Source organism: Tachyglossus aculeatus, chromosome 14, assembly GCF_015852505.1.
Source record: "Tachyglossus aculeatus isolate mTacAcu1 chromosome 14, mTacAcu1.pri, whole genome shotgun sequence".
NCBI lineage: Eukaryota > Metazoa > Chordata > Mammalia > Monotremata > Tachyglossidae > Tachyglossus > Tachyglossus aculeatus.
Genome location: NC_052079.1, coordinates 14,164,686 through 14,190,229, shown reverse-complemented (window position 1 = coordinate 14,190,229; position 25,544 = coordinate 14,164,686). Strand labels below are relative to the sequence as shown.

Below are 25,544 nucleotides of genomic sequence, written 5' to 3'. Positions count from 1 at the left end.
TAAGTGCTTGGGAAGTACAAGTTGGCTCACATCAGCTGTCTCGGAATCCTGCCCATAAAGGGCTTCCGCGGGCATTTGGCAGTGGGCTGTACAATCAATCAATCAATCGTATTTATTGAGCGCTTACTGTGTGCAGAGCACTGTACTAAGCTCTTGGGAAGTACAAGTTGGCAACATAAGTTGTACACCCTGCCCACCTCCTCGCTCGTTACTTCCTGGGCCCCGGCAGGAGCAGGACTGGCAGGGACCAGGGCGTGGGCATGGCGCTGGCCAGACCGCTCACTCACTAGCCAGTTCCTTCATGCAGGTCCTCCACCTCAGGACTGAGGATCCTCTGTCGTTCTCAACGGGAGGAGACTCCATCTTCCCTGCGTGGCGTTCAGGGGACGCTTTGGGCACGCGGGGCCTGGGCCGGGAATCAGCGCAAGCCGCACGGGGCGTGCCCAGCCACCACTGCCCGCCAGCCTGCCTTGTTCTTTTCCCAAAGCAACTTCCTTCCCGTTACTACCCACGGGGAAGGAAGCTTGGGGCTTTCCCTGCTTCTTAGCCTCTTGGGGACACTCCTTTGGGTCTATAGGCTCAGAACTGCTGCTGCTGCCTCCTCACCTTCCTCTCGTTTCCTCTGGCCTCCGTCATTAATGCCCAAGCGAGGGGCTGACTAACCCGGGGAAAAGTGCGTAGAGCAGTTTTGAGGTGGCCTTTCCTGCTGTCAGATCCCGCACCGGTCCCAGACGAGTGGCTTGCCGTTCCAGGCCACGGAGGACGCCTTTCCTGGCCTGCCGTCAAGGCCACCGAGCAAAGCAGAGTGGGCCACGAGACCCAGCCCCTGGAAACTTAGGCCCATCGCAAGAGAAATCCAGCTGGAGGTAAGAATTTCCATAAAAATGGAAAATCTGTCCCACAATCCTGACATCATTCCCTGAAAAAGTCGAACATTTTTATTTTGTTTTCCACATCACTCCTCTCATTGTGTCTTCCCATGTGCTCACGTTCTTCCCAGCCAGAGGCTCAGTCAGATAAGCCCGGTTTTCCTCATTAGATCAGGCTTTGTTTGGGGGTCAAGGAAAAGCTACCTGAGTTTGAGTAAGGTGGAGGAAGACGGCCTACAACTTTTGTAGGAGTCATAAAAATCCAAGATGATTTTGGGCCTCAATCTGCACAATTTCCCCCATTTTCCAGAGCAGTAGCAATGCCGGGGCAGGCAGAGGCCACAGAAATCCCATGTGGCTCACGAGAGGCAACCTGGTCCTGGAGGGAGGAACACAGGTCAGTCAGTCCCTGCTCTCTGGGCCTCAGGTTCCCTCTCTAAAACAGAGAAACCATGTACCCTTTCCTACCTCGGGGGTGTAAAATGCAGGAAGCGATGTGGACAGGCTCCTCTGGGACGGGACGGCCCTGAGATCACTGATCCCTGGGAGCCCATGGGGCTCAGTTCGGAACTGACTCCCTCTCTGGAACCCAAGCCTTTCGAAGGGGCAGCTCTGGCCGCAGAGGGAAGCCCTTTATTAAGACTCTTACTACTACCGTTGGCTGCTTGGGAGACTCCCAGCCGGGGCCCGGGTCCACCAGCTCTGCCCTCCCCACCAACCGATGCCCGCGGGGGGGAGGGAAACGCGTATTCCCGGTAGGAAGAGATGCCTGGAATGGTGACCAAGTTGTTGCTCAGAGAGTCCATAGGAAGCCTCACTGTGTCAAACCCCCTCTCCCCTTCTGCTGTCCAAGCCGGAGAGGAAGGAAGTCGTGTAAGATAGGGTTTCCCCAGCCAGCCGCCGTGCTCGTTGCCGGTCTCCGCCGTCTGTCAAGAACAGCCTGAGATTCACTCGTCCCCCAGTTGTATACATGTCACAACACTCGGCCACAACCGGCGGGTTGCGACATTGCTTCGGAGCAATGAGGCTTCAGGACATTGCTGCCGTCGTGACCTCCCCCTCTCGGGGCCCGGCAGCTGTACCCTCTGACCACACATTCACCTTCCCCCGGACACAGCAGTGGACATGGCCTTGTCTGAACCGCCCAGGGGACCATTTCAGGGGTGCCAAACTGCTCCCGGCAACGCCCTTCACGCTGTGCCTCAAGGCTGCAGCAGAGCTCTGCCTTGGGAGCTGGCGGGAGCTCCCGGCGCAGATTCCCTTCACCCTTTCAGCTCTGCTTCTTCTCCAGTAGGGTGCCACCCCACCTGCGGAATCCCGCTGGATTAAGTAGGGAAGGGGCCCCCACAAAAAAAAACACCCCAGCTTCACATAGGGGCGATTCCTCTCTGAGATTGATTCAGGCGACGTTCTTTGTTTCTTTTCAACGAGACCGTTGCCATAATGTCATTCCGTGACCCCCTCCTCCGGTCTGAGCCCTGCTGTGTGAAGCCCTTCCCCTGGCAGGAGAAGGGAGCGAGTCTCACCGGTTCTCAGCCCCCCGGGTCATGTGGTTCAGAACCAGGAAGGGAACAGGCCCCTGCCTGCCTTTTCCCACACGGTTAACCCCGAAACGGGCTCTCCGGGGATCCCGGGACGTCCTGGGGAAGAGCCGAATGGGGATTTTGGTGATTTATCTTGCCTAAATGCTTCCCATCTGCAGAATACTAGCAACCGGCAGCCTGAATCCCGCCGACACCTCTTCCGGTGCCAGTCTGGTGGGCAGGGCCCTGGACCGGGCACTTAAGGGATAGACAAAAGTAGTCAGGCAGGTTCCCCGCCTCGCTCGACAGTCTTCATTTTGAGGGCTTTCGGAGTACCTGATTTTTGTAGGTGTGCAGCGACCCCCGGCCCTAGTGACTTCCCCTATTCCGTTGGTCCTGGCCACACCGGCTAAGTCAGGGCCGAAGGGGAGAGATAACCCGGCCCTTGGCTGCTTCACTGTTCTAGTCATTGGGAAGTCCCATCAGCTACCTCCTGCTACATGCAGCTGGGGTTTTCCCCCCAAAGCCACCCTTCACCCCGCCAGCGGACCCCGCCTCTTCCTGTTCTGCTTCTTCCTTCCCCTGCTCATTCTTGTCCCTCCATTCCCCCTCAGCAAAGCCTCTTAAGATTTGAATTTCTCTCACGTCTGGTAAATTCTGGGGACGGGTTGTAGGGTTCCTATGAAAGGAAATCGTGGACTAGGCCGTGGTTTTGAGTTCTCGGTAACCCATGTTTAAATGCCCACGTTCACGGGGGTAACCAAGAAAGTAAGAGTGTGGTGCTTCTAGCTGAGAGTTCTGAGTTGGTGGTATGTAAAAACAGTACGCTGCAGACATTTTTTTCCTGCAAAGGGGAGGAAATGTAGATTGCTGAAGGCAAGACATTTCTGTTCCAGGTTCCTCTTCCTCAGTGCTTTCCGACCCAGTGAGTTGAGGTTCTCGGCCGCCGTCCGAGACCATTTATTCATTGTCGTATTTATTGAGCGCTTACTGTGTGAAGAGCATTGTACTAAGCGCTTGGGAAGGACAAGTTGGCAGCAGGTTACATGACCAGGCCGAACTCTGCCGATCTGCCCTGGGAGCCGTGTCACCGTAGGGTAGAAGTCTTTCTGTAATGGTTGTAATGTGAAATGTGGTGTCATTAATGGGACCGTATCATTTCTGTAGGATCATTCAATTGTATTTATCGAGCGTTTACTGTGGGCAGAGCACTGTACTAAGTGCTTGGAAAGTATAATACAGCAACAAATAGAGACAATCCGTGCCCAGAGACGGGCTCACAGTCTAGATATCTAGTGAGAGCTCAATAAGAAGTGAATATTAATGTCTGTCTTTCGCCCTGCCCCGACTTTAAGTTCACTATGGGCAGGGAGCGTCTGTTTATTGTATTGTAGTCTCCCAAGTGCTTAGTATAGTACTCTGCTCACAGTAAGCGCTCAATAAATACGATTGAATGAATGTCTACAGGAGGCAGAAACTTCTCTTGTAAATTTCCATCATCATCATCAATCGTATTTATTGAGCGCTTACGATGTGCAGAGCACTGTACTAAGCGCTTGGGAAGTACAAATTGGCAACATATAGAGACAGTCCCTACCCAACAGCGGGCTCACAGTCTAAACGGGGGAGACAGAGAACAAAACCAAACATACTAACAAAATAAAATAGAATAGATATGTACAAGTAAAAGAAATAGAGTAATAAATATGTACAAACATATATACATATATACAGGTGCTGTGGGGAAGGGAGCAGGATAATGTCACACAGGCTGCTCATTCTGGGGATCGTGGGCGGTGGGGGGAGAAGGGACATGTTTTTTTTTGGGGGGGTGGATTTTAATCAGATCAAAATGTTCTAATTTCCCTGTTTTCTGGAATCCAACTGGAGTGGCGGAAACGGGCCACCCCAGGCCGTGCCTGCCCCTCTTTGAACCTGGAACCCGCCTCGCAGTCAAGATGCAATCCAGCGCCTGGCCCGAGGGCCGGACCGGAGCCCTGCCCAAGCCAGCCGGCCACCCCACCCGGCCACGCCAGCTCCCAGGCCAAGCCGTGGGAGGGAGACCGAGGCAGGGGGGGGCCTCGGGCCTGGCTTGCCGTTTCAGTTGACGGGTAAACACAAAGTCTTATTTTGGATTTGTAGACACTAAACGTTGTCAACATCCACCCCTCATACGCCGCCGCCGCCGTCCTCGCAGGCCGCTTCGGAAGGAACTAGTCACGCCGGGCTGCGGGGGTGGTGTCCGCATCGCCGGGGCCCATGGAAGCGACCCCTCCGCACTCAAAGCCGCCTCGGAGCGAAAACGTAAGTCTGCCCGCCGGCTTGGGCTCCCCTCATGCCACTGGCCGCGGCCTCCAGAGCCGGTCCGTTGGCCCCCAGCATTCATTCATTCAATCGTATTTATCCAGCGCTTACTGTGTGCAGAGCACTGTACTAAGCGCTTGGGAAGTACAAGTTGGCAACAAGTCGCCAGCATGGCTGGCAGGGTGGCTCTGTGGGGGGGGCATTCTGCCTCTTCATCATCATCAATCGCATTTATTGAGCGCTTACTGTGTGCAGAGCACTGGACTAAGTGCTTGGGAAGTACAAATTGGCAACATATAGAGACAGTCCCTACCCAACAGTGGGCTCACAGTCTAAAAGGGGGAGACAAAACCAAACATACTAACAAAATAATCATGCCCCCTAGGGCTGCCTGGGGTTGTGGGTCCCCCCCCCCCCCGCGCCCCCCCCCCATATCTGAAGGATTTGCTTGCCTGCTTGAATTTGAGGCACCCTGGTTTTCCAACAGGCAAATTGTAGACCCATGGCTTAGTTACAGTAGTGTACGATAGCTCTGCTAGGGAAGTGCCCGAATGAAGTCTGGCTTCCTGTCCTCCGTGGGATTGGGGATGTGAGCCCACTGTTGGGTAGGGACTGTCTCTATGTGTTGCCAATTTGTACTTCCCAAGCGCTTAGTACAGTGCTCTGCACATAGTAAGCGCTCAATAAATACGATTGATTGATTGATTGATGTAGCTATTGTTGGAACTTTATAGTAGGCATGATTCTCACTAGGGCTGACGGGTGTCTAATATAGACACATTTGAAAAAGGGAATGTGCCTAGGGGTGTACGTGCGGTCCTGGTCGCACTGGGCACACAAATGTCAGTCCAAGCCGTGGCGTGTACTTAAGCTCCGTGATCTAAAAATGCCAAGTTTGTGACGTGTACTAACTGTAGACTGTGAGCCCACTGTTGGGTAGGGACTGTCTCTATATGTTGCCAATTTGTACTTCCCAAGCGCTTAGTACAGTGCTCTGCACACAGTAAGCGCTCAATGAATACGATTGATGATGATGTAGGCTCCCCGAGGGCAGTATCCCCAGAGTGAGGCACTGGGGGTTGGGCAAGAGGACAGATTTTGGTCAACTGCCTTTTTTTGAAGCTTATCCTATAATGGCTCTTAAATATTAATGTTAATCCAGGCACATTTGTTTTCTATTGATTTTATTCTTTTTTCTTTAGGCACCCCCTCCACAACCTCTTTAATCCATTGTCTGTTTCTTGTTTCCAGTGGGTCACAGGAAATGCTTTCATCTAGTTTGTGCTTTCCTATTACCCTCCGGCTGAACCACGCAAGGGTTTTCATTGTCCCAAAGAGAGGGCAGAACATTATTATTTTTTCAACGTTTTTTTTTTTTTTACAGAACTCGCTGGAGGCGACAGTTCAAGGGCAGGAACATCCTGTTTGGAAGGATGCTTCCATTCGTAGCCCCGTGACCAAACAAGCAATGTTATTAGCAGCTATCTCTAAACTGTCACTCGGTCCTAAGTAGATTAGGGGTTACAAAGACTCTCCTTTCCCAGAGTCAGGGCAAGGAATTCCACCGGGGCTCATTTAAGCTTTTAAGTGAAGGACTCGTTATTTAATTCTAAATAATGCAAAAGAGGACAACTTCTTCCAAAACCTCTGTTTTATTTTCAGAGTTAATGTCCCATGCAGGGGCCTTTTACTTCTGCACTCCTGAGCCATCGCTGTGTTTCCTTTTCGCCACGGGACTCCCTGCCCGGTGGCCCAGGCCCAAGGTCAGGCAGCTTCACTCTGGAGCTAGTCTCTCTCCGCTAGTGCTACAAGGTGAGTGTCAATTTCTGATTCTGTCAGGATCCTAGAACAGAAAAAAAAATTAGGGGAAATTAGATATGGTCGTCCAATTCCGGAGCCCTACTGAGAGCTCACCTCCTCCAGGAGGCCTTCCCAGACTGAGCCCCTTCCTTCCTCTCCCCCTCTCCATCCCCCTCATCTTACCTCCTTCCCTTCCCCACAGCACCTGTATATATGTTTGTACATATTTATTAGTCTATTTTACTTGTACATACCTATTCTATTTATTTTATTTTGTTAGTATGTTTGGTTTTGTTCTCTGTCTCCCCCTTTTAGACTGTGAGCCTGCTGTTAGGTAGGGACCATCTTTATATGTTGCCAACTTGTACTTCCCAAGCGCTTAGTACAGTGCTCTGCACACAGTAAGCGCTCAATAAATATGATTGATTGATTGAACTCCATCCTCTTGCCTTCCAGGTGATTTCAACACTGCCCCAGGAGAGGGTGATCTGTAGGTCCAGCTTCCTTCAGTCCAGAAGCGTGGGAGAATCAAGGGTCATTGAGGCCCTTAGTGTTGTCTGGGTGATGAAACAGCATGGGAGAAGCAAGCAAGCCCTACTACCTCATTAAGCTCTCACTTTCAAGGACTAGTGGTAGTTCCCAACTTGGAAACTGGAGGTAAGGACAGGGGCTGGGAAAAGAGAAGCCGCCTCTCTAAAACACCTAGGATTGAGGCTATCCTGGGCTTTCTCTCTAATTACCAAGACCTAAATTGCAACATTACCCATTCCTTCACTTCAGCGCCCCAAAACAAGTCCTGAAGCTCCCCAGCCCACATACTGGGCTAGGAAAATACTAACTCTCCTGAAACATCTCCTTTACCTAGGGGAGGTCCCTTGACATTCAAGCCAAAACACATAACCCCACTTTCCCTGTGTCCCCCTAAACAACATTTGATAAATGTTCAAAAATTCAACACCAAGTCTTTAGAGTTCTTTTCAGAGTGTGTTACATAATGGAAGGAAGCTGGAAGCTTGCTGTGGGCATGGATTATAATGTTTTAGTTTGCTCTCCGAGAGCTCAGAACACGGTTCTGCGAATGGTTAAGTATTCAGTAAATACAACTGCTTGATTAACTTTCCAAATAGTAGCAAACAATAGAAGTATTTGAGCTCTTACTGTGTGTGCTAAGTGGTTGGGAGAATAGAATAGTAGTTCAGCGCTTAGAATAGTGCTTTGCACATAGTAAGCGCTTAACAAATGCCATCATTATTATTATTAGTAGAAAGGATCCTGGAGGTTAAAATAAACTACAGCTAGGAGGAAAACAACTTGGTGCAGAAGAGCTACTAGGGAGGAGTGTGGCCTAGTGGAAAGAGCACCTGTGTCCTAATTCTGTCTATGCCAACTGCCTGCATCTCCTCTCTGTAAAGTGGGGAGCAAGTGAGTACCTGTCTTCCTTCCTATGTAGACTGAGCCCAACCTGATTAACTTGTAGATCTACCCGAGTGCTTGGCCACTTGGTAAGTGCTTAAAATACCACAGCTGTTATGTGCAGGGGGTGGGTGGGTTATGATTAACCCAAGTGACCAGGACATTAAGGAGTGGAAATCCATTCATCAAGGTGGGCAGAACCCCCCAAAATCCAAGGTAGCTTAGAGAAAAGGGATCAAACCAAAGAGGGGCTGCTGCTTTGGGTAATCCTGGGTCACTGCAAATTGCCCCGCCACCTAGTTTGAAACAGGTGGAAGAGAGAATCCACCCCTCTCTAATAACAAACACCAATAACTGTGGTATTACACGCTTTCTCTGTACTAAGCACTGGGGTAGAGCCAAGATAGTCACTTCAGACCCAATCCCTGTCCAACCTGGGGTCCTCTCCTTTGAAATCAAAGGGGCTCCACCTATCACAGGAAAACAGCACCTGTGTCCTCTCACAACTCTTAACTCACCTGAATTTAGGGTTTTCAACCGTAACTACTCCAACTTCTAGTTCTGAAGGTTTGAAATCAATGGACAGGACAGTCGACAGGCAGGTTATCGCAGTCTGGAAGGCAAAAGAGAAACAACCGATCAAACTCAAACCCAGCCCCGAAGAGAATGGCCCTCCACCTCCCCAACTCCTTTAGGCCTTTGACAGCTCACGAACACTCTCCCAATCTAGTTCCGAGCTGGAAAACTCTGAGGATCCCATCTCAGCCCTGAACGGCCCATATTGCTAGAAACTGGAAAAATTTCACCCTGAAGCAACATCCTCCAACGGTCTTCAGTGAGCAGGAATCAGGGCACGCGTTTGTCCGACTGAACACATGGGCCGGTCACAAAGACCAGCCACATCTCTCGTGGCAAAACAGGTTCTTTAAGCAGGCGATAGTCTCAAAGGAACGCTTGAGCAAACAAATGCACACCTGAGGCCCCAAAGCAGGCTCGCTATTTCAGAAAATGGTTTCTGCGAGAGGAAGCTTAATCATTTATTTTCACAGGCTAAATAAGCTCGTTGTGGGCAGGGACTGTGCCTATTAAATTATATTGTATTGCCCAAGGGCTTAGTACAGTGCTCTGCACACCGTAAGTGCTCAATAAATACAGCTGATTACATTTTTCTGGGAGTCCTGTTCTTGAAGGTGGCAGTTAGAGTGGCTCTAGGTTGTCTGAGAATAGGACATTGCCATCAGACCATAAAACTCAGGGAAACTTGAAGCCAGTTTTTCTCCTGAACATTGTACTTTATGGCCCAATTCTCCTCCCCATTATCAAGAGGAAAAGTAAAGAAAACCCAATAATGACTAAAGTAAAAAAAAAAAAAAATCCCTGTAAAGCTAACAGCAAAACCTTTCTTCTTTCCAAATGCTCCCCAAACATTCTGCAATATCTACATGTGTGAATATTCCTTTTTGTCCAGAAAACCCAATAATGACTTAAGTAAAAAAAAATTTCCCGTAAAGCTAACAGCAAAACCTTTCTTCTTTCCAAACGCTCCCCAAACATTCTGCAATATCTACATGTGTGAATATTCCTTTTTGTCCAGAAAACCCAATAATGACTAAAGTAAAAAAAAAAAATTCCCGTAAAGCTAACAGCAAAACCTTTCTTCTTTCCAAACGCTCCCCAAACATTCTGCAGTATCTACATGTGTGAATATTCCTTTTTGTCCATTAAGAAAATGAACGTTTCCCAGTTTGGCGAAATGCAATAATTTGGGAATCTGCACATAGAGTACTGGGAATAAAGAACAAGCGTGTCTCCTGTTTTGGAAAGCGGCCGAAGGAATTACTGGGAATAAAGGACAAGCGTTTCTCCTCCTTTCTCGGAAAGCGACCGAAGGAATAGCAAGTCCACCGTTACAAATCCTGCCTGGGCCTGCCGGTGCTAAATGGCTGCTCACCTCTGTTCTTGCGAGGCCCAAGGCCACCCGATCAACTTCGAGGACACAGTGTCTATCGCACGATCTCAGTCCCTCCTTTAAGCCGCCAAACCCGAATCTCCGACGCCGTCCCCTGGACCCGACCTCCAGTTCTGTCTCTTCTCCCCTCTCTCCCCCATGAGCCTCGCTCGGCGCGCGCGCCGCCGCTAACTGACCTCTACCGTCTGTTCAAACGTCCAGTCGAACTTCTTCTTCACTTTCTTTTCCAGAAAGCTGGTGGACTCGGTCTGCTTCACTCCTGCCGCGGTGGCCTTGAAGCCGCAGTAGTAGCCGGCCGGGTCACACTTGTACACCTGCGGCCCGTGCTCTTCGTCCACCCCGATCAAAATCATGCCTACGGAAGAAGAGGCGCTTTTGAGTCTTTCCCCGTCTGTCCATCTCCTTCCAACAACACGGCATCCCCGAGACGGGTGTGGAACCCCTATCCCCAGACCTCACTGACCCAAATATTTTCAGCTCAAAGATTAAAGTCCAACAACTTGAGAGAGCAGCGGCTCTTTCAGGGCAGAAGTTCCAAGACCAAAGCAAAGACGGGGCCAGGCGCTGCAGACTGCAAACCCAAACACACAACAAAGGGCGGTCTTTGGGTGTGTTGGCTGTGGTCACAACTGTGGGTAATGCACCGGCCTCCTCTCAGCCAAACGTGCACCCACAGGTAAACTTCACCATGAGCAGCGTCATTGTCTAGCAAGAGGACAACTCACTCCGCTCTCCCTAAATATACACACACACAATCTTTACATATATACACCGTAGCGATGTTAGACATCTAAATATATCAAATATCTGACTCATTATTCCATCTACTGCGGAACTACCATTCTGGAACAAACTCCCCCTGCATCCAGGCAAGTTATTTTATTTGAAATGAAACAAAAATACAGGTGGCATTTAAGCACGGCCGGCACCCATCCCCATTTGGGTTCTGAATGCCAGACCGGTCCTTTCGGAAGCGAGCTTAATAAAACGTCGAGGCTGCTTCGATTTCGCTCGCTGTGTTTCACTTCACAAAACTAATAATCCAGGGCTCCCGCTGAAGCGCGACCCAAATGGCATTTAAAATAGCTCAATTCTTGGGGCCGGCCAGGCGGATTCATACTTACAGCAACCAAGGGGCCTCATTTCGGCGTTCTGTGTGTAGACCTGAGAGATATCTGCGATCCTTTTGCACAGCATGTCCACCGGGATCTCGTAGCCGTACTTGTATTTCCAATTGGCAGCCTCGTAGCGCGCTCTCTGCACCTGTGACTTGCTGTCAGCTGATACCAAGAGGAATAAGAGGTTCAAATCCAAAGCCAGATAAAATGCACCACCACCACCAAAGAGAGGAAACGTGCCTTATTTTCTACAAGACCTCAGCTGGGCTGCAGAGAGAAGAGGGCAATACTGTAGTTGGGAGGGCGGGGTGGAGGAAGAGTATAAATCACAGATAATTTTGCTAACCGCTGCCCACCCCAAAAAGTGAGGGGGAAGAGGGACGGCTTGCCTTACCCCGATTGGACTCGGTCCCCAAGGCTGTAAAAATTGTTTCAGAAAAAAGTGGCCAAAGGGATGACAGCAGTCATGTCCCTTTCTCTAGGTGCAAGGCCAAAGGGCGCATCTCTCTTGATTTTCACTGTAATAGCACTACATCTGACGATGAAGATATTTAGAAGACGACTGTGAGCCCACTGTTGGGTAGGGACTGTCTCTATATGTTGCCAACTTGTACTTCCCAAGCGCTTAGTACGGTGCTCTGCACACAGTAAGCGCTCAATAAATACGATTGATGATGACTCAAATGAGCAAGGGAAGGGATCTAAATGACCGACTACCCAACAGTTCAACAAATGTAGTTTAGAAGACGGTTTAAAAGGGGAGACTTGCAGTCAATAGACTGAGCGTCGGAACGTTAGAGGACACGCAAGCAAGAGAAGCAGAGGGTGGAGGGAAATTTTAGGAAGCTTTTGAGGTGGGGATGGATGTGGTTTGCTGGATAAGGCAGGAGGGAGTTCCACATAAGGAAAAAGGCCTAAACAACTACTTGATAAGGTCCTTCAGGGCAGGAACTTTGTCTTTAACATCTATTAAATGTTCCTGAGCACCTAGTAGAGAGCTCTGCACACAGGAGGTGCTCAATAAATGGTGTTGGAGACTACGAACTCCATAGTTTATATTTTCCAGAGATTCGTGGGGCTTTGGGCAACACTTATAATGCAGGACTATAATAAAGCTTCCTGACCCCACCTCAAAATCAGGTACCAAGGCGAAGTTGTGAGAAACATTAATGTAACATGAAACCCTATAACCAACCCCTTGAGAACATTAAAGGTTTTCACGGCTGAAAATGAGAAGCAGGGTGGCCTAGTGGATAAAAAATGGGCCTAGGAGCCAGAGGGACCTGGGTTCTAAACCCAGCTCTACCACTTGTCTGCTGTGTGACCTTGGACAAGTCACTTCACTGTGCCTCAGTTACCTCACCTGTAAAGTGAAGATAAAGACGGTGGGCCCCATGTCGGGGATAAACTGTGTCCAACCTGATTATCTTGTATCAGCCCCAGCAATTAACACAGCACCTAGCACACAGTAATTGCTTAACAAATACCCAAACCTCCCCACCCCCGCCCTGATAAGACCAAACCAAAAACTGGGAAGAAACAGAGCCAATTACCTGTCATTCCTGTCATCACACAGCCAATGTTTTCGGTTATTCGGAATAAATGAGTGACTGTGCTGGAATCCAGTAGCTTATCCTAATGGACAAAACAAAGAGTTACGGAGACACCGCTGGCTTTTGGGCCCGGGCAGGTTGAACGTCACCAGGGTACTTTGAAGGACACAAACCCGAATTAACGGTAGAATTGTATTCCACTCCCCTCACCCCTATAACTGGTTGGAGGGCTCACGGTCTCGCCCTCCAGGACCAGATGAAGATGGGAGGCCCCAAGGCGGACGTGTGTCGGAAGGCGGCACGCCGAGCCCGCTGGAGCGGGCTACGGATGTGTAGCGGTGATACAACCCATTCTGTGGGGGTTGGGGGCCGGTGGTGCCGGAGGGCGGGGGGCAGGCGGTAGCAGCAGCTACCCCCGATCTGTGCCGGCTTCCGGGAAGCCGACCCGCACCCTGGCCTTCCCTTCTCTGCTCCCTGCCAAGCTGGGCCGGGATGGACACGGGATGGACACGGCAGGACGCCGTGCGCGCTGGCTCCGGACCGGCTCGCATCTAGGCCAGAAAGGTCTTCGGCCAGAGCCGGCAGCCCGGGCCCACTGCAGGGGCCAGGAGTCCGTTCACCAGGACGGCTACTTACGGGGACTTTCTTCTGTGTGACGATGACCGCACAGTCTTTCCCACGGACGGCTACCGATGTAAGGCCGCCCTGGTTAATGGCCTTAAAAGCATACTCTGCGAAACGCACAATGTGACTCGTTAGACAATGTGGCACTGTACTGCTACCTCGCTACAGACTCTATTACAAGGCAACACTTCCCTCAAGGTGGCTGCTAACGGGTGCTTTTTCTTGCCTTCTATCTTCAAAATTTATTCAAGCCTCTTCTAAGAAACAGCTCAACTGTATCTAGGCCGTAAACTCATTATGGGTAGGGAACATGCCTACTGTTATACTGTCAATCAATCAATCGTATTTATTGAGCACTTACTGTGTGCAGGGCACTGTACTAAGCGCTTGGGAAGTGCAAGTTGGCAACATATAGAGACGGTCCCTACCAAACAGTGGGCTCACAGTCTAGAAGTGCAGTCTACTACGCTTAGAACAGCACTCTGCACGGAGTAAGGTCTCAGTAAATACAACTGATTGACTGAACCAGCAAAGAGACTCTTCCTGGACCCCAGACAGCAACGATAGTATTTACTAAGTGCCTACTGTGTGCAAATCCTGGGGAGGGTACAATATACCTTAATATTTATTATTATACTTAATATTTATTTTACTTGTACATATCTATTCTATTTATTTTATTTTCTTGGTATGTTTGGTTTTGCTCTGTCTCCCCCTTTTAGACTGTGAGCCCACTGTTGGGTAGGGACTGTCTCTGTATGTTGCCAACTTGGACTTCCCAAGCACTTAGTACAGTGCTCTGCACACAGTAAGCGCTCAATAAATACGATTGATGATGATGATGATGATACCTAGTAGAGATGATCCCTGCTCTCGAGGAGCTTACAGTCTAGCGGGGAGACAGACATGAAAATACCCTACAGGTACGAGGTAGGACTAGAGTATAAAGATAATACATAAGTGCTACTGAGGGATGATAGCAGACTCTTGCCTTGCCTAAAAAAAAAAAGATTTAGGGAAAATGGCCAAGTGATATCAGTTCCTCATAAAACTCAATATTCACACACATCTTGGATGAAAAAAATTAGACAATGGGCACTAAGAGGGTTAACCACAGTTGGGTAGGGACTGTCTCTATATGTTGCCAACTTGTGCTTCCCAAGCGCTTAGTACAGTGCTCTGCACACCATAAGCGCTCAACAAATACGATTGATGATGACGATGATGATGGGCTAAGCCAGAAGCAGGAAAGCACCCTTGTCTGACATATTTTAAGGCCCAGTGCTTCTTGTGGGGAGGGACCATATCTACCAATTTTGTTGAACTACACTCTCCCAAGTGCTTGGCAGAGTGCTCTGCACATAGTAAGCCCCTCTGATCAACTGGCTGAAAAGAGATAAGTCTAGGCAGAGAACTTGGGAGTAGCAGAGAACTGGCTAGGCCCTGTTACCCCAGAAAACTTGGAGCAATTCTCTCTGCTTGGAGCTGGATCCAATCTCCCCTCAGGGCAGCCTCCGGGCAATCGGAAGTCAGGAAAAGGGAGACCTTTTCAAATTCCTCTAGCTAAAATGGCCTGGCTGGTGGACTATCTGGTAGAAACATCAGTAGATGCAGTTCCAAGCACAATGACACCGCATCTTCAAAGGAGAATGAGCTCTTTTTAAGGGTTAAAAACAACTGGATTCTTATCATGCCATTTCCTGCAAACTCAAATGATGGCAACAGAAATCATCTGACTTTCACTTTCTTTTCAGCCTCCACAAGTGTCCTAATATACTAGGTCAGCCAGCAGAAGGTTTTACATCAAATAATTCTGGAAACGATGCGGGGCTCATACATCTTGCATTTGTTTTTAAGTTGCTCGATCCCCTGGATGAAGGTTGTTACATTCCAATGCTGCTCCAATCGAGGACTGTCGGATGGAAAAGTCTAGATTTGCTTTTATGCTAACTGTCTAGGTACTAGAAGCCTCAGAAATTGAAGTTTCTACTTCGGCTCTTCCTCTGCTGAAAGGAGTAGGTCCAAATTCTGGATTCATGGTCCAGAAGTCACTCAAGGTTCGGGAGCAACCCCGACCCTCTGCGTGCCAAATCAAGCCCTCTCCTCTCCCCTTGAGCAGGGGGTGGACAAAAGACTGGTTCATGGAGGTTGAAGGGTTGTCTGATGTTCCTCTCTCCTCCCCGGTAGCAGGCACGCAGAAGTTAGCCTTCCTAATTTTTAAATTTGGATGGAAAGGCATGCAGAAGTTTGCCTTCCTAATTTTTAAATTTGGAGGGAAAGTGGTGGCAGTTTCTGCCCAAGAAATATTTGCCTGGAACTCTGAAGAGACAGAAGAGTGCCCTCTTAAATACTCTTAACTGTTCTATTTTTCACTGTTATTGAATTTACTCTGCCTTCATTGCATTTGCAATTCCTCACATTCATCCTGGCACTAGGATATGTACACTTTATTCACCTCACCCTCTCTGGCCCAGAGGACTTATGTGTATACATTCGTAATTTTAATGTCAGCCTCCCCCTCTGGACTGTAAACTCCTTGTGGGAAGGGAACATGTCTACCTGTTATATTGTGCTCTACCAAATTCTTAGTAGGGTGCTCTGCACAAAGTAAGCACTCAAATGCAACTGATTGATTGACTGATTCGTAAGATGTCTTTCATTCTGTGTATCTACCCTCCCGCCATTTAGACTTCGAGCCCTTGGTGGGCCAGGACCGTGTCTGAATCCACAATTATTTATCCCAAGTGTTTAGTATCATGCATTGTACATTATAAACACTTAATAAACGTTAGTACCAATAAAAAGAAACTCCACGGCACCACTGAGAAATCCCAGAGATGACATTAGGAACCAGTCTGAATGAACACTTTTTGCAGTTAAGGAGTTGCCTCCCCTATGTCTGGGTGAAATATTTGATTACAAAGCCAAAAGAAAAGAAATTTTAAGTCAGCAGGGGCCTATGGGTTAGGCCATGTGATATTAGGCATCCCAAGCCACAGTGGGGAATTCCGGAAAGGCCGCTTATTGTTTATTACAGCAGAAGTAACGAAATGTAAATCCATTTTACCCATATCCCAAAACGCTTTTCACTGAACTCCTAACATTAATAAATGAACAGGACACAAACTAGAAATTGTTCAAAAGCTTTATGCTCCCCGATCTGAGAAGCTAGACATGCCACAGGAAAGGATGCCCAATATGGTCTTCAAGTGCCAAATCTCACTGGGCCACATGGAGGTTTGGCTTTGAAAAATGGGATCCTAAATTTCAGTCCTACCACTCTACCTAAGAGACGTGGTGTGTGATTAACAATAATAATAATAATAATAATGGCATTTATTAAGCACTTACTATGCGCAAAGCACTGTTCTAAGCACTGGGGAGGTTACAAGGAGATCAGGTTGTCCCATGGGGGCTCACCGTCTTAATCCCCATTTTACAGATGAGGTAACTGAGGCACAGAGAAGTTAAGTGACTTGCCCCAAGTCACACAGCTGACAAGTGGCGGAGCCGGGATTTGAACCCATGACCTCTGACTCCAAAGCCCGGGCTCTTTCCACTGAGCCACACTGCTTCTAATAGGAGTAATTAATTATGATTAATTAAGGAGGGATTAATAGGAGTAGCAGTGAACAGTTACTTCTGCACAAATATAAATGATCTAGAAGAACTTGGGGTCACCGTTCCTAAACGACAGAATTCTCTATAAAGGAGTGGGGTGGGGATGAGCGCAGGGATGGTGGAAAATCCCTCTACTCGGGCGGTTCCTATCTGTTGAGCGCTTACTACGCGCAGAACTCTGTACTAAGCACTTGGGAGAGCACCGCGGGGGTTGGCGTGGGGGCTAGGAACCTTTTCCGGAGCCAGGCACTGGGGGCTACTTTATAGGCAGGGTCCGTGTTGTATTCTCCCACCCGGCTAGCACAGTGCTCCGCACACGGTAAGAGCTCACTAAATCATCATCAATCGTATTTATTGAGCGCTTACTGTGTGCAGAGCACTGTACTAAGCGCTTGGGAAGTACAAATTGGATACCATCGATTGATTGGTGCCATAAAATGTGGGACTGAGCCGTGCATCATCATCATCATCATCAATCGTATTTATTGAGCGCTTACTATGTGCAGAGCACTGTACTAAGCGCTTGGGAAGTACAAACTGGCAACATATAGAGACAGTCCCTACCCAACAGTGGGCTCACAGTCACAGTGCATCCTCCTGGACCAGGCAAACCTCCCTCTCCCCGGGGTCCGCGGAGGCGGGGGAAAGGCCTGGTCTCCCCCCTCGCCGGGGCGTAACAATGATGGTATTTGTGAAGCGCTTACTATGTGCCAGTCACTGTACTGAGCGCTGGAAGAGATACAAGGTAATCAGGTTGTCCCCCGTGGGGCTCACGGTCTTCACCCCCATTTTACAGATGAAGTCACCGAGGCCCAGAGAAGTTAAGCGGCTTGCCCAAGGTCACACAGCAGACAAGTGGCGGGGCCGGGAGGGGATACTCCGGACTGTAAGCTCATTGTGGGTGGGGAATGTGACTTTATTGTTGTTTATTATTGTTACTCTCCCAAGAGCTTAGCGCAACGCTCTGCACCCAGTCGGTGCTCAATATATACGACTGGATGGCTAAGAGTGCGAGCCCCATGTGGGCCAGGGACTGTGTCCGACCAGATTAGCTTGCGTCTATCCCAGTGCTTAGATTGATGATAATAACGATGGTATTTGTTAGGCGCTTATTATGTGCCAAGCGCTATTCTAAGCACCGCGGTGGCTACAAGATAATGGGGTTGTCAAACGTGGGGCTCACGGTGTTTGGCACAGAGGAAGCGCTGAAAGGGTACCGTTATGATTACTGTGATTATTATGATAATAATAGTGAAGCAGCAGCAGGGCAAACTGGATAGAGCCCAGGCTTGGGGGTCGGAGGTCATGGGTTCTAATCCCCATTCCGCCACTTGTCTGTTGGGCAAGTCACTTCACTTCTCTGGGCCTCAGTTCCCTCCTCTGTGAAATGGGGACTGAGACTGTGAGGCCCATGTGGGACAGGGACTAATCCAACTTGATTAGCCTTGTAATAATTATGGTATTTATTAAGCGCTTACTAAGTGCCAAGCACTGTTTGAAGTGCAGGGGGTACATACATGGCTAGCATGTTGTCCCACATGGGGCTCACAGTCTTAATCCCCATTTTACAGATGAGGGAACTTAGGCCCAGAGAATAATAATAGTGATGATGATGGTATTTGTTAAGCGCTTACTATGTGCCAAGCAGTTCTAAGTGCTGGGGCGGGACGGGGGATACAAGGTGATCAGGTTGTCCCGCGGGGGGGATACAAGGTGATCAGGTTGTCCCACGTGGGGCTCACAGTCTCAGTCCCCGTTTTACAGATGAGGGAACTGAGGCCCAGAAAATAATAATAATAATGATGATAATGGCATTTGTTAAGCGCTTACTATGTGCCAAGCAGTTCTAAGTGCTGGGCCGGGGGGGATACAAGGTGATCAGGTTGTCCCACGTGGGGCTCACAGTCTCAGTCCCTGTTTTACAGATGAGGGAACTGAGGCCCAGAAAATAATAATAATAATAATAATAATGATGACAATGGTATTTGTTAAGCGCTTACTACATGCCAAGCAGTTCTAAGCACTGTGGGGGTGGGGGGGAGGAGAAATACAAGGTGATCAGGTTGTCCCACGTGGGGCTCAGGGCTACCCGCCAGACTCCTAACCCCCCCGTTCAACTTGCCCCCATGGCCTCCAGGAAGGCCGGGACCGTGAGCCCGTTGTTGGGTAGGGACCATCTCTCTCTGTTGCCAACCTGTACTTCCCAAGCGCTTAGTACAGTTCACTTGTATATATATTTGTACAGATTTATTACTCTCTTACTTGTACGTATTTACTATTCTATTTATTTTGTTAATGATGTGCACACAGCTATAACTGTATCTGTTCTGACGGTTTTGATACCTGTCTCCATGTTTTGTTTTGTTGTCTGTCTCCCCCTTCTAGACTGGGAGCCCAATGTTGGGTAGGGACCGTCTGTTGCCGACTTGGACTTCCCAAGCGCTTAGTACAGTGCTCTGTACACAACAGGCGCTCAATAAATACGACTGAATGAATGAGGGGGTCACCAGGCTGCTACGGGAAGGAGGGAGAGCTGGCAAACTGCCTTTCGGGCCGGGGAAAGTTAAGTGGCTGCCCACATTGGGTAATTTGCTTTCCTCAGTGTAGTGTGTGTGTGTGTATATTTACAGTTTTATATATACATATTTATATGAATGAAGTTCTATAGCGTCACTATGAATCACTGGGGATAGTGGTAACAGTTGGAGTAGAAGTGGTCGTTACTAAAGGACCCAGATTTTTCAGATTTTCAGGGCACTGCACAATTCCATTATCTTCTCCTCCCTATCTCTACTTCCCAGAAATACCATTTAGCTCATATGTTAATAACTGAACAAACGGTACATCATCAATGCTATTTATTGAGCAATTTTGCCTTCCACTCGCTAGCCACTGCCCAAGTTAGGAATGGAATGGGTATGCCTCTGCTTGACTCTCCCTCCCATCACCCCTCCTTCCCCTCCCCACAGCACCTGTATATATGTATATATGTTTGTACATATTACTCTATTTATTTTACTTGTACATATTTATTCTATTTATTTTATTTGGTTTATATGTTTTGTTTTGTTGTCTGTCTCCCCCTTCTAGACTGTGAGCCCGCTCTTGGGTAGGGACCGTCTCTATGTGTTGCAAACTTGGACTTCCCGAGCGCTTAGTACAGTGCTCTGCACACAGTAAGCGCTCAATAAATAATACAACTGAATGAATGAATGAATCCATTGCCCCTCCCATTCTGACCCATCAGTCAGTGGTGTTTATTCAGCCCTTACCCTGTGCAGAGCACTGTTCTAAACACTTGAGTACAATTAAGCTGGTAATAATAATGATGGCATTTATTAAGCGCTTACTATGTGCAAAGCACTGTTCTAAGCTCTGTTGTAGACAGGAGTCCTGCTAACAGACTGTGAGCCCAATGTTGGGTAGGGATTGTTTCTGTTCATTCATTCAATCATATTTATTGAGCACTTACTGTGTTCAGAGCACTGGACTAAGCGCTCGGGAAGTCCAAGTTGGCAACATCTAGAGACGGTCCCTACCCAACAGCGGGCTCACAGTCTAGAAGGGGGAGACAGACAACAAAACCAAACATGTGGACGGGTGTCAAGTCATCAGAATAAATAGAAGTAAAGCTTGACGCACCACATTAACAAAATAAACAGAACAGTAACTATGTACAAGTTAAACAGAGTAATAAATCTGTACAAACATATATACAGGTGCTGTGGGGAGGGGAAGGAGGTAGGGTGGGGGGATGGGGAGGAGGAGAGGAAAAAGGGGGCTCAGTCTGGGAAGGCCTCCTGGAGGAGGTGAGCTCTCAGTAGGCCGACTTGGACTTCCCAAGCGCTTAGTCCAGTGCTCTGCATACAGTAAGCGCTCAATACATGTTTTGTTTTGTTGTCTGTCTCCCCCTTCTAGCCTTGTTGGGCAGGGACTGTCTCTATATGTTGCTGACTTGGACTTCCCAAGCGCTTAGTCCAGTGCTTTGCACACAGTAAGTGCTCAATAAATACGACTGAATGAATGAATGCTCTGCACACAGTCAGCGCTCAATAAATACGGTTGAATGAATGAATGCTCTGCACACAGTCTGCAGTCAGCACTCAATAAATACGATTGAATGAAAGAATGCTCTGCACACAGTCAGCGCTCAATACGATTGAATGAATGAATGCTCTGCACACAGTCAGCGCTCAATACGATTGAATGAATGAATGCTCTGCACAGTCGGTGCTCAATAAATACGATTGAATGAATGTTCTGCACAGTCGGTGCTCAATAAATACGATTGAATGAATGAATGCTCTGTACACAGTGTGCACACAGTCGGCGCTCAATAAATACGGCTGAATGAATGAATGCTCTGTACACAGTGTGCACACAGTCGGCGCTCAATAAATACGGTTGAATGAATGCTCTGCACACAGTCTGCACGCACTCAGCGCTCAATAAATACGGCTGAACGAATGAATGCTCTCCATACAGTCTGCACACAGCGCTCAATAAATACGGTTGAATGAATGAATGCTCCGCACACAGCCTGCACGCACTCGGCGCTCAATAAATACGCTGAACGAATGAATGCTCCGCACAGTCGGCGCTCAATAAATAATCAATAAATACGGTTGAATGAATGAATGCTCCGCACACAGTCGGCACTCAATAAATACGGTTGAATGAATACTCTGCACACAGTCTGCAGTCAGCGCTCACTAAATACGGTTGAATGAATGAATGCTCCGCACACAGTCGGCGCTCAATACGGTTGAATGAATGAATGAATGCTCTGCCCACAGTGTGCACGCAGTCAGCGCTCAATATGCACGCAGTGTGCAGGCAGTCAGCGCTCAATAAACACGGTTGAATGAATGAATGCTCCGCACACTGTCGGCGCTCAATAAATACGGTTGAATGAATGAATGAATGCTCTGCCCACACTGTGCACGCACTCAGCGCTCAATCTGCACACAGTGTGCACGCAGTCAGCGCTCAATAAATACGGTTGAATGAATGAATGCTCCGCACACTGTCGGCGCTCAATAAATACGGTTGAATGAATGAATGAATGATCCGCCCACACTGTGCACGCAGTCAGCGCTCAATCTGCACACAGTGTGCAGGCAGTCAGCGCTCAACAAACACGGTTGAATGAATGAATGCTCCGCACACTGTCGGCGCTCAATAAATACGGTTGAATGAATGAATGAATGCTCTGCCCACACTGTGCACGCAGTCAGCGCTCAATCTGCACACAGTGTGCAGGCAGTCAGCGCTCAATAAATACGGTTGAATGAATGAATGCTCCGCACACTGTCGGCGATCAATAAATACGGTTGAATGAATGAATGAATGCTCTGCCCACACTGTGCACGCAGTCAGCGCTCAATCTGCACACAGTGGGCAGGCACTCAGCGCTCAATAAATACGGTTGAATGAATGAATGCTCCGCACACTGTCGGCGCTCAATAAATACGGTTGAATGAATGAATGAATGCTCTGCCCACACTGTGCACGCAGTCGGCGCTCAATCTGCACACAGTGTGTACGCAGTCGGCGTTCAATAAATACGGTTGAATGAATGAATGCTCCGCACACTGTCGGCGATCAATAAATACGGTTGAATGAATGAATGAATGCTCTGCCCACACTGTGCAGGCAGTCAGCGCTCAATCTGCACACAGTGGGCAGGCACTCAGCGCTCAATAAATACGGTTGAATGAATGAATGCTCCGCACACTGTCGGCGCTCAATAAATACGGTTGAATGAATGAATGAATGCTCTGCCCACACTGTGCACGCACTCAGCGCTCAATCTGCACACAGTGTGCAGGCAATCAGCGCTCAACAAACACGGTTGAATGAATGAATGCTCCGCACACTGTCGGCGCTCAATAAATACGGTTGAATGAATGAATGAATGCTCTGCCCACAGTGTGCACGCAGTCGGCGCTCAATCTGCACACAGTGGGCAGGCAATCGGCGCTCAATAAATACGGTTGAATGAATGAATGCTCCGCACACTGTCGGCGCTCAATAAATACGGTTGAATGAATGAATGAATGCTCTGCACACACTGTGTACGCAGTCGGCGTTCAATACGCACACAGTGTGTACGCAGTCGGCGTTCAATACGCACACAGTGTGCACGCAGTCGGCGCTCAATAAATACGGTTGAACGAATGACCGCTCTGCACGCAGTGTGCACGCAGTGAGCGCTCAACAAATACGGTTGAATGAATGAATGGTCCGCACGTAGTCGGCGCTCAATCAATGCGATGAATGAATGAATGAAGGAATGAATGAATGGTGGGGCCTAGGCCCGGGCCCGGCGCCGGCCCTCCCGCCATGACGGGGCAGTTGTGCGACGATGGCGGAGGGAGGGATGGCGGGATGTCGGTCGGTCGGTCGGTCGGCCCCGGCGTCGCGGCCACTGACCTACTTGGTAGAGGCGGCCCTCGGGGGAGAAGATGGTGATGTGGCGGTCGAAGCCGGCGCTGGAGCCGCGGGACATCTTGTCGGGTCGGACGGACGGGCGGCCTGTGGAGCGGCCGCCTCAGCGCCCCCCTGACCCGGAACCGGAAGCCGCCACAACTGCTTCCGGGGCGCCGGGCCCCAGCAACCCCCCCCCCTCAACGCCACGGGCTGGACGCACCGGTGCGCACGCGCGCCGCCGCCGCCACGCGCTGGACGCACCAGTGCGCACGCGCGCCGCCGCCGCCGCCGCCGCCACGGGCTGAACGGACCAGTGCGCACGCGCGCGGAGGGGAAGGGGGGGGCCCCCCCGACAAGTCGCTCCCCCGCGCATGCGCCGACTGCTCCCGACCCCGTGGGCGGCTGCGCTTCTGCGGATGATGATGATCATCGTCATCATCAGTCGTATTTATTGAGCGCTTACTGTGTGCAGAGCACTGTGCTAAGCGCTTGGGAAGGACAAATTGGCAACATAGAGAGACGGTCCCTACCCAACAGTGGGCTCACAGTCTAAAATGATGATGATAATAATACCAATAAGGGCATTTATTCATTCATTCAGTCGTATTGATTGAGCGCTTACTGTGTGCAGAGCACTGGACTAAGCGCTTGGGAAGCACAAGTTGGCAACATACAGAGCCGGTCCCTACCCAGCAGTGGGCTCAAAGCGCTTACTCTGTGCAATCAATCAATCGTATTTATTGAGAGCTTACTGTGTGCAGAGCACTGGACTAAGCGCTTGGGAAGCACAAGTTGGCAACATACAGAGCCGGTCCCTACCCAGCAGTGGGCTCAAAGCGCTTACTATGTGCAATCAATCAATCAAGCAATCGTATTTATTGAGCGCTTACTGTGTGCAGAGCACTGGACTGAGCGCTTGGGAAGTACAAGTTGGCAACATATAGAGACGGTCCCTACCCAACAGTGGGCTCACAGTAAAAGCACTGTTCTAAGCGCTGGGGAGGATACAAGGTGATCAGGTTGTCCCCCGGGGGGCTCACAGTCTTCACCCCCATTTTCCAGATGAGGGAACTGAGGCCCAGAGGAGTGAAGTGACTTGCCCAGAGTCACCCAGCTGACAATTGGCAGAGCTGGGATTTGAACACAGGACCTCTGACTCCAAAGCCCAGGCTCTTTCCACTGAGCCCCGCTGCTTCTCATGATGATGATGATGATGATGATGATGATGATGATGATGATGATGATGATGATGGCATTCGTTAAGTGCTTAGTATGTGCCAAGCACTGCAGCGTGGCTCAGTGGAAAGAGCCCGGGCTTTGGAGTCAGAGGTCATGGGTTCAAATCCCAGCTCCACCAACTGTCAGCTGGGTGACCTTGGGCTAGTCACTTTACTTCCCTGGGCCTCAGTTCCCTCATCTGGAAAATGGGGATTAAAAAGTGTGAGCCCCACATGGGACAGCCTGATCACCCTGTAACCTCCCCAGTGCTTAGAACAGTGCTTTGCACATAGTAAGCGCTTAACAAATACCATCATTATTATTATTATTACTAGGTGAAAAATGATTTATAGAAAGCAGGAGGAAGAATCAATCAACCAACCAATCCATCGTATTTATTTAAACTGGGGAGATGGGAATTTAAGCAGGGAAAGCCTCCTAAAAGAGAATGCAAAAGGGCTTTTCAGCAGGGGCAAGCTGGGAACCGTTGGATGTTGAAGGGGCGGGGAGAAGGGGCAGAAGCTGCTCTGCCTCTGCTATTCACCTCAAGTCTCCCCCCTCCACGCAGGGAGCATCTGTCCAGGATATGTACCCATTGCCTTTTCAGGAGTAGAAAAATGATTTATAGAGAGCAGGAGGAAGAATCAATCAACCAACCAATCCATCGTATTTATTTAAACTGGGGAGACGGGAATTTAAGCAGGGAAGGCCTCCTAAAAGAGAATGCAAAAGGACTTTTCAGCAGGGGCGAGCTGGGAACTGTTGGATGTTGAAGGGGTGGGGAGAAGGGGCAGAAGCTGCTCTGCCTCTGCTATTCACCTCAAGTCTCCCCCCTCCATGCAGGGAGCATCTGTCCAGGATATGTACCCATTGCCTTTTCAGTAGTGAGGACGCCACGGGCTTGGCACCAAAGGGGCAAAGCCATCAGCTTCATCTCCAAATCGTTTATGGGCAGGATGGATAGTCACAGCTAACCCACCTCACCCCTTAGGAGTCAGAAAAGGGCCAGCGGTGGAATCACCTTGGTGGCTTTTCATCTTGGCCTCTCCCTGCAGGGTGTGACAATAGAGAGGGGAAATTCATTCATTCACTCACTCATT

General features: G+C 49.3%; 1 protein-coding gene and 1 long non-coding RNA gene across 3 annotated transcripts; one reads left to right on the top strand and one right to left on the bottom strand.

The window, feature by feature from the left end:
* The first annotated feature begins 713 nt into the window (after positions 1 to 713).
* Positions 714 to 6,444, top strand: LOC119936842. Its single transcript, XR_005453859.1, has 3 exons — positions 714 to 866; positions 4,535 to 4,696; positions 6,359 to 6,444. It is a non-coding gene; the product is annotated as an uncharacterized LOC119936842 (long non-coding RNA).
* Positions 6,330 to 23,361, bottom strand: PSMA6 (proteasome 20S subunit alpha 6). Of its 2 annotated transcripts, none has more exons than XM_038756374.1 (7): positions 23,230 to 23,361; positions 13,186 to 13,280; positions 12,550 to 12,631; positions 11,003 to 11,158; positions 10,055 to 10,233; positions 8,428 to 8,522; positions 6,330 to 6,539 (listed from the first exon to the last, which is right to left on the bottom strand). In XM_038756374.1, exons 1-7 carry the CDS (start codon positions 23,303 to 23,305, stop codon positions 6,482 to 6,484), a joined length of 741 nt encoding a protein of 246 aa, XP_038612302.1. In that variant the 5' UTR covers positions 23,306 to 23,361; the 3' UTR covers positions 6,330 to 6,481. The 2 variants fall into 2 exon arrangements, with proteins under 2 accessions (XP_038612302.1, XP_038612303.1); XM_038756375.1 differs by having other exon boundaries at positions 23,234 to 23,361.
* Positions 23,362 to 25,544: the final 2,183 nt, after the last annotated feature.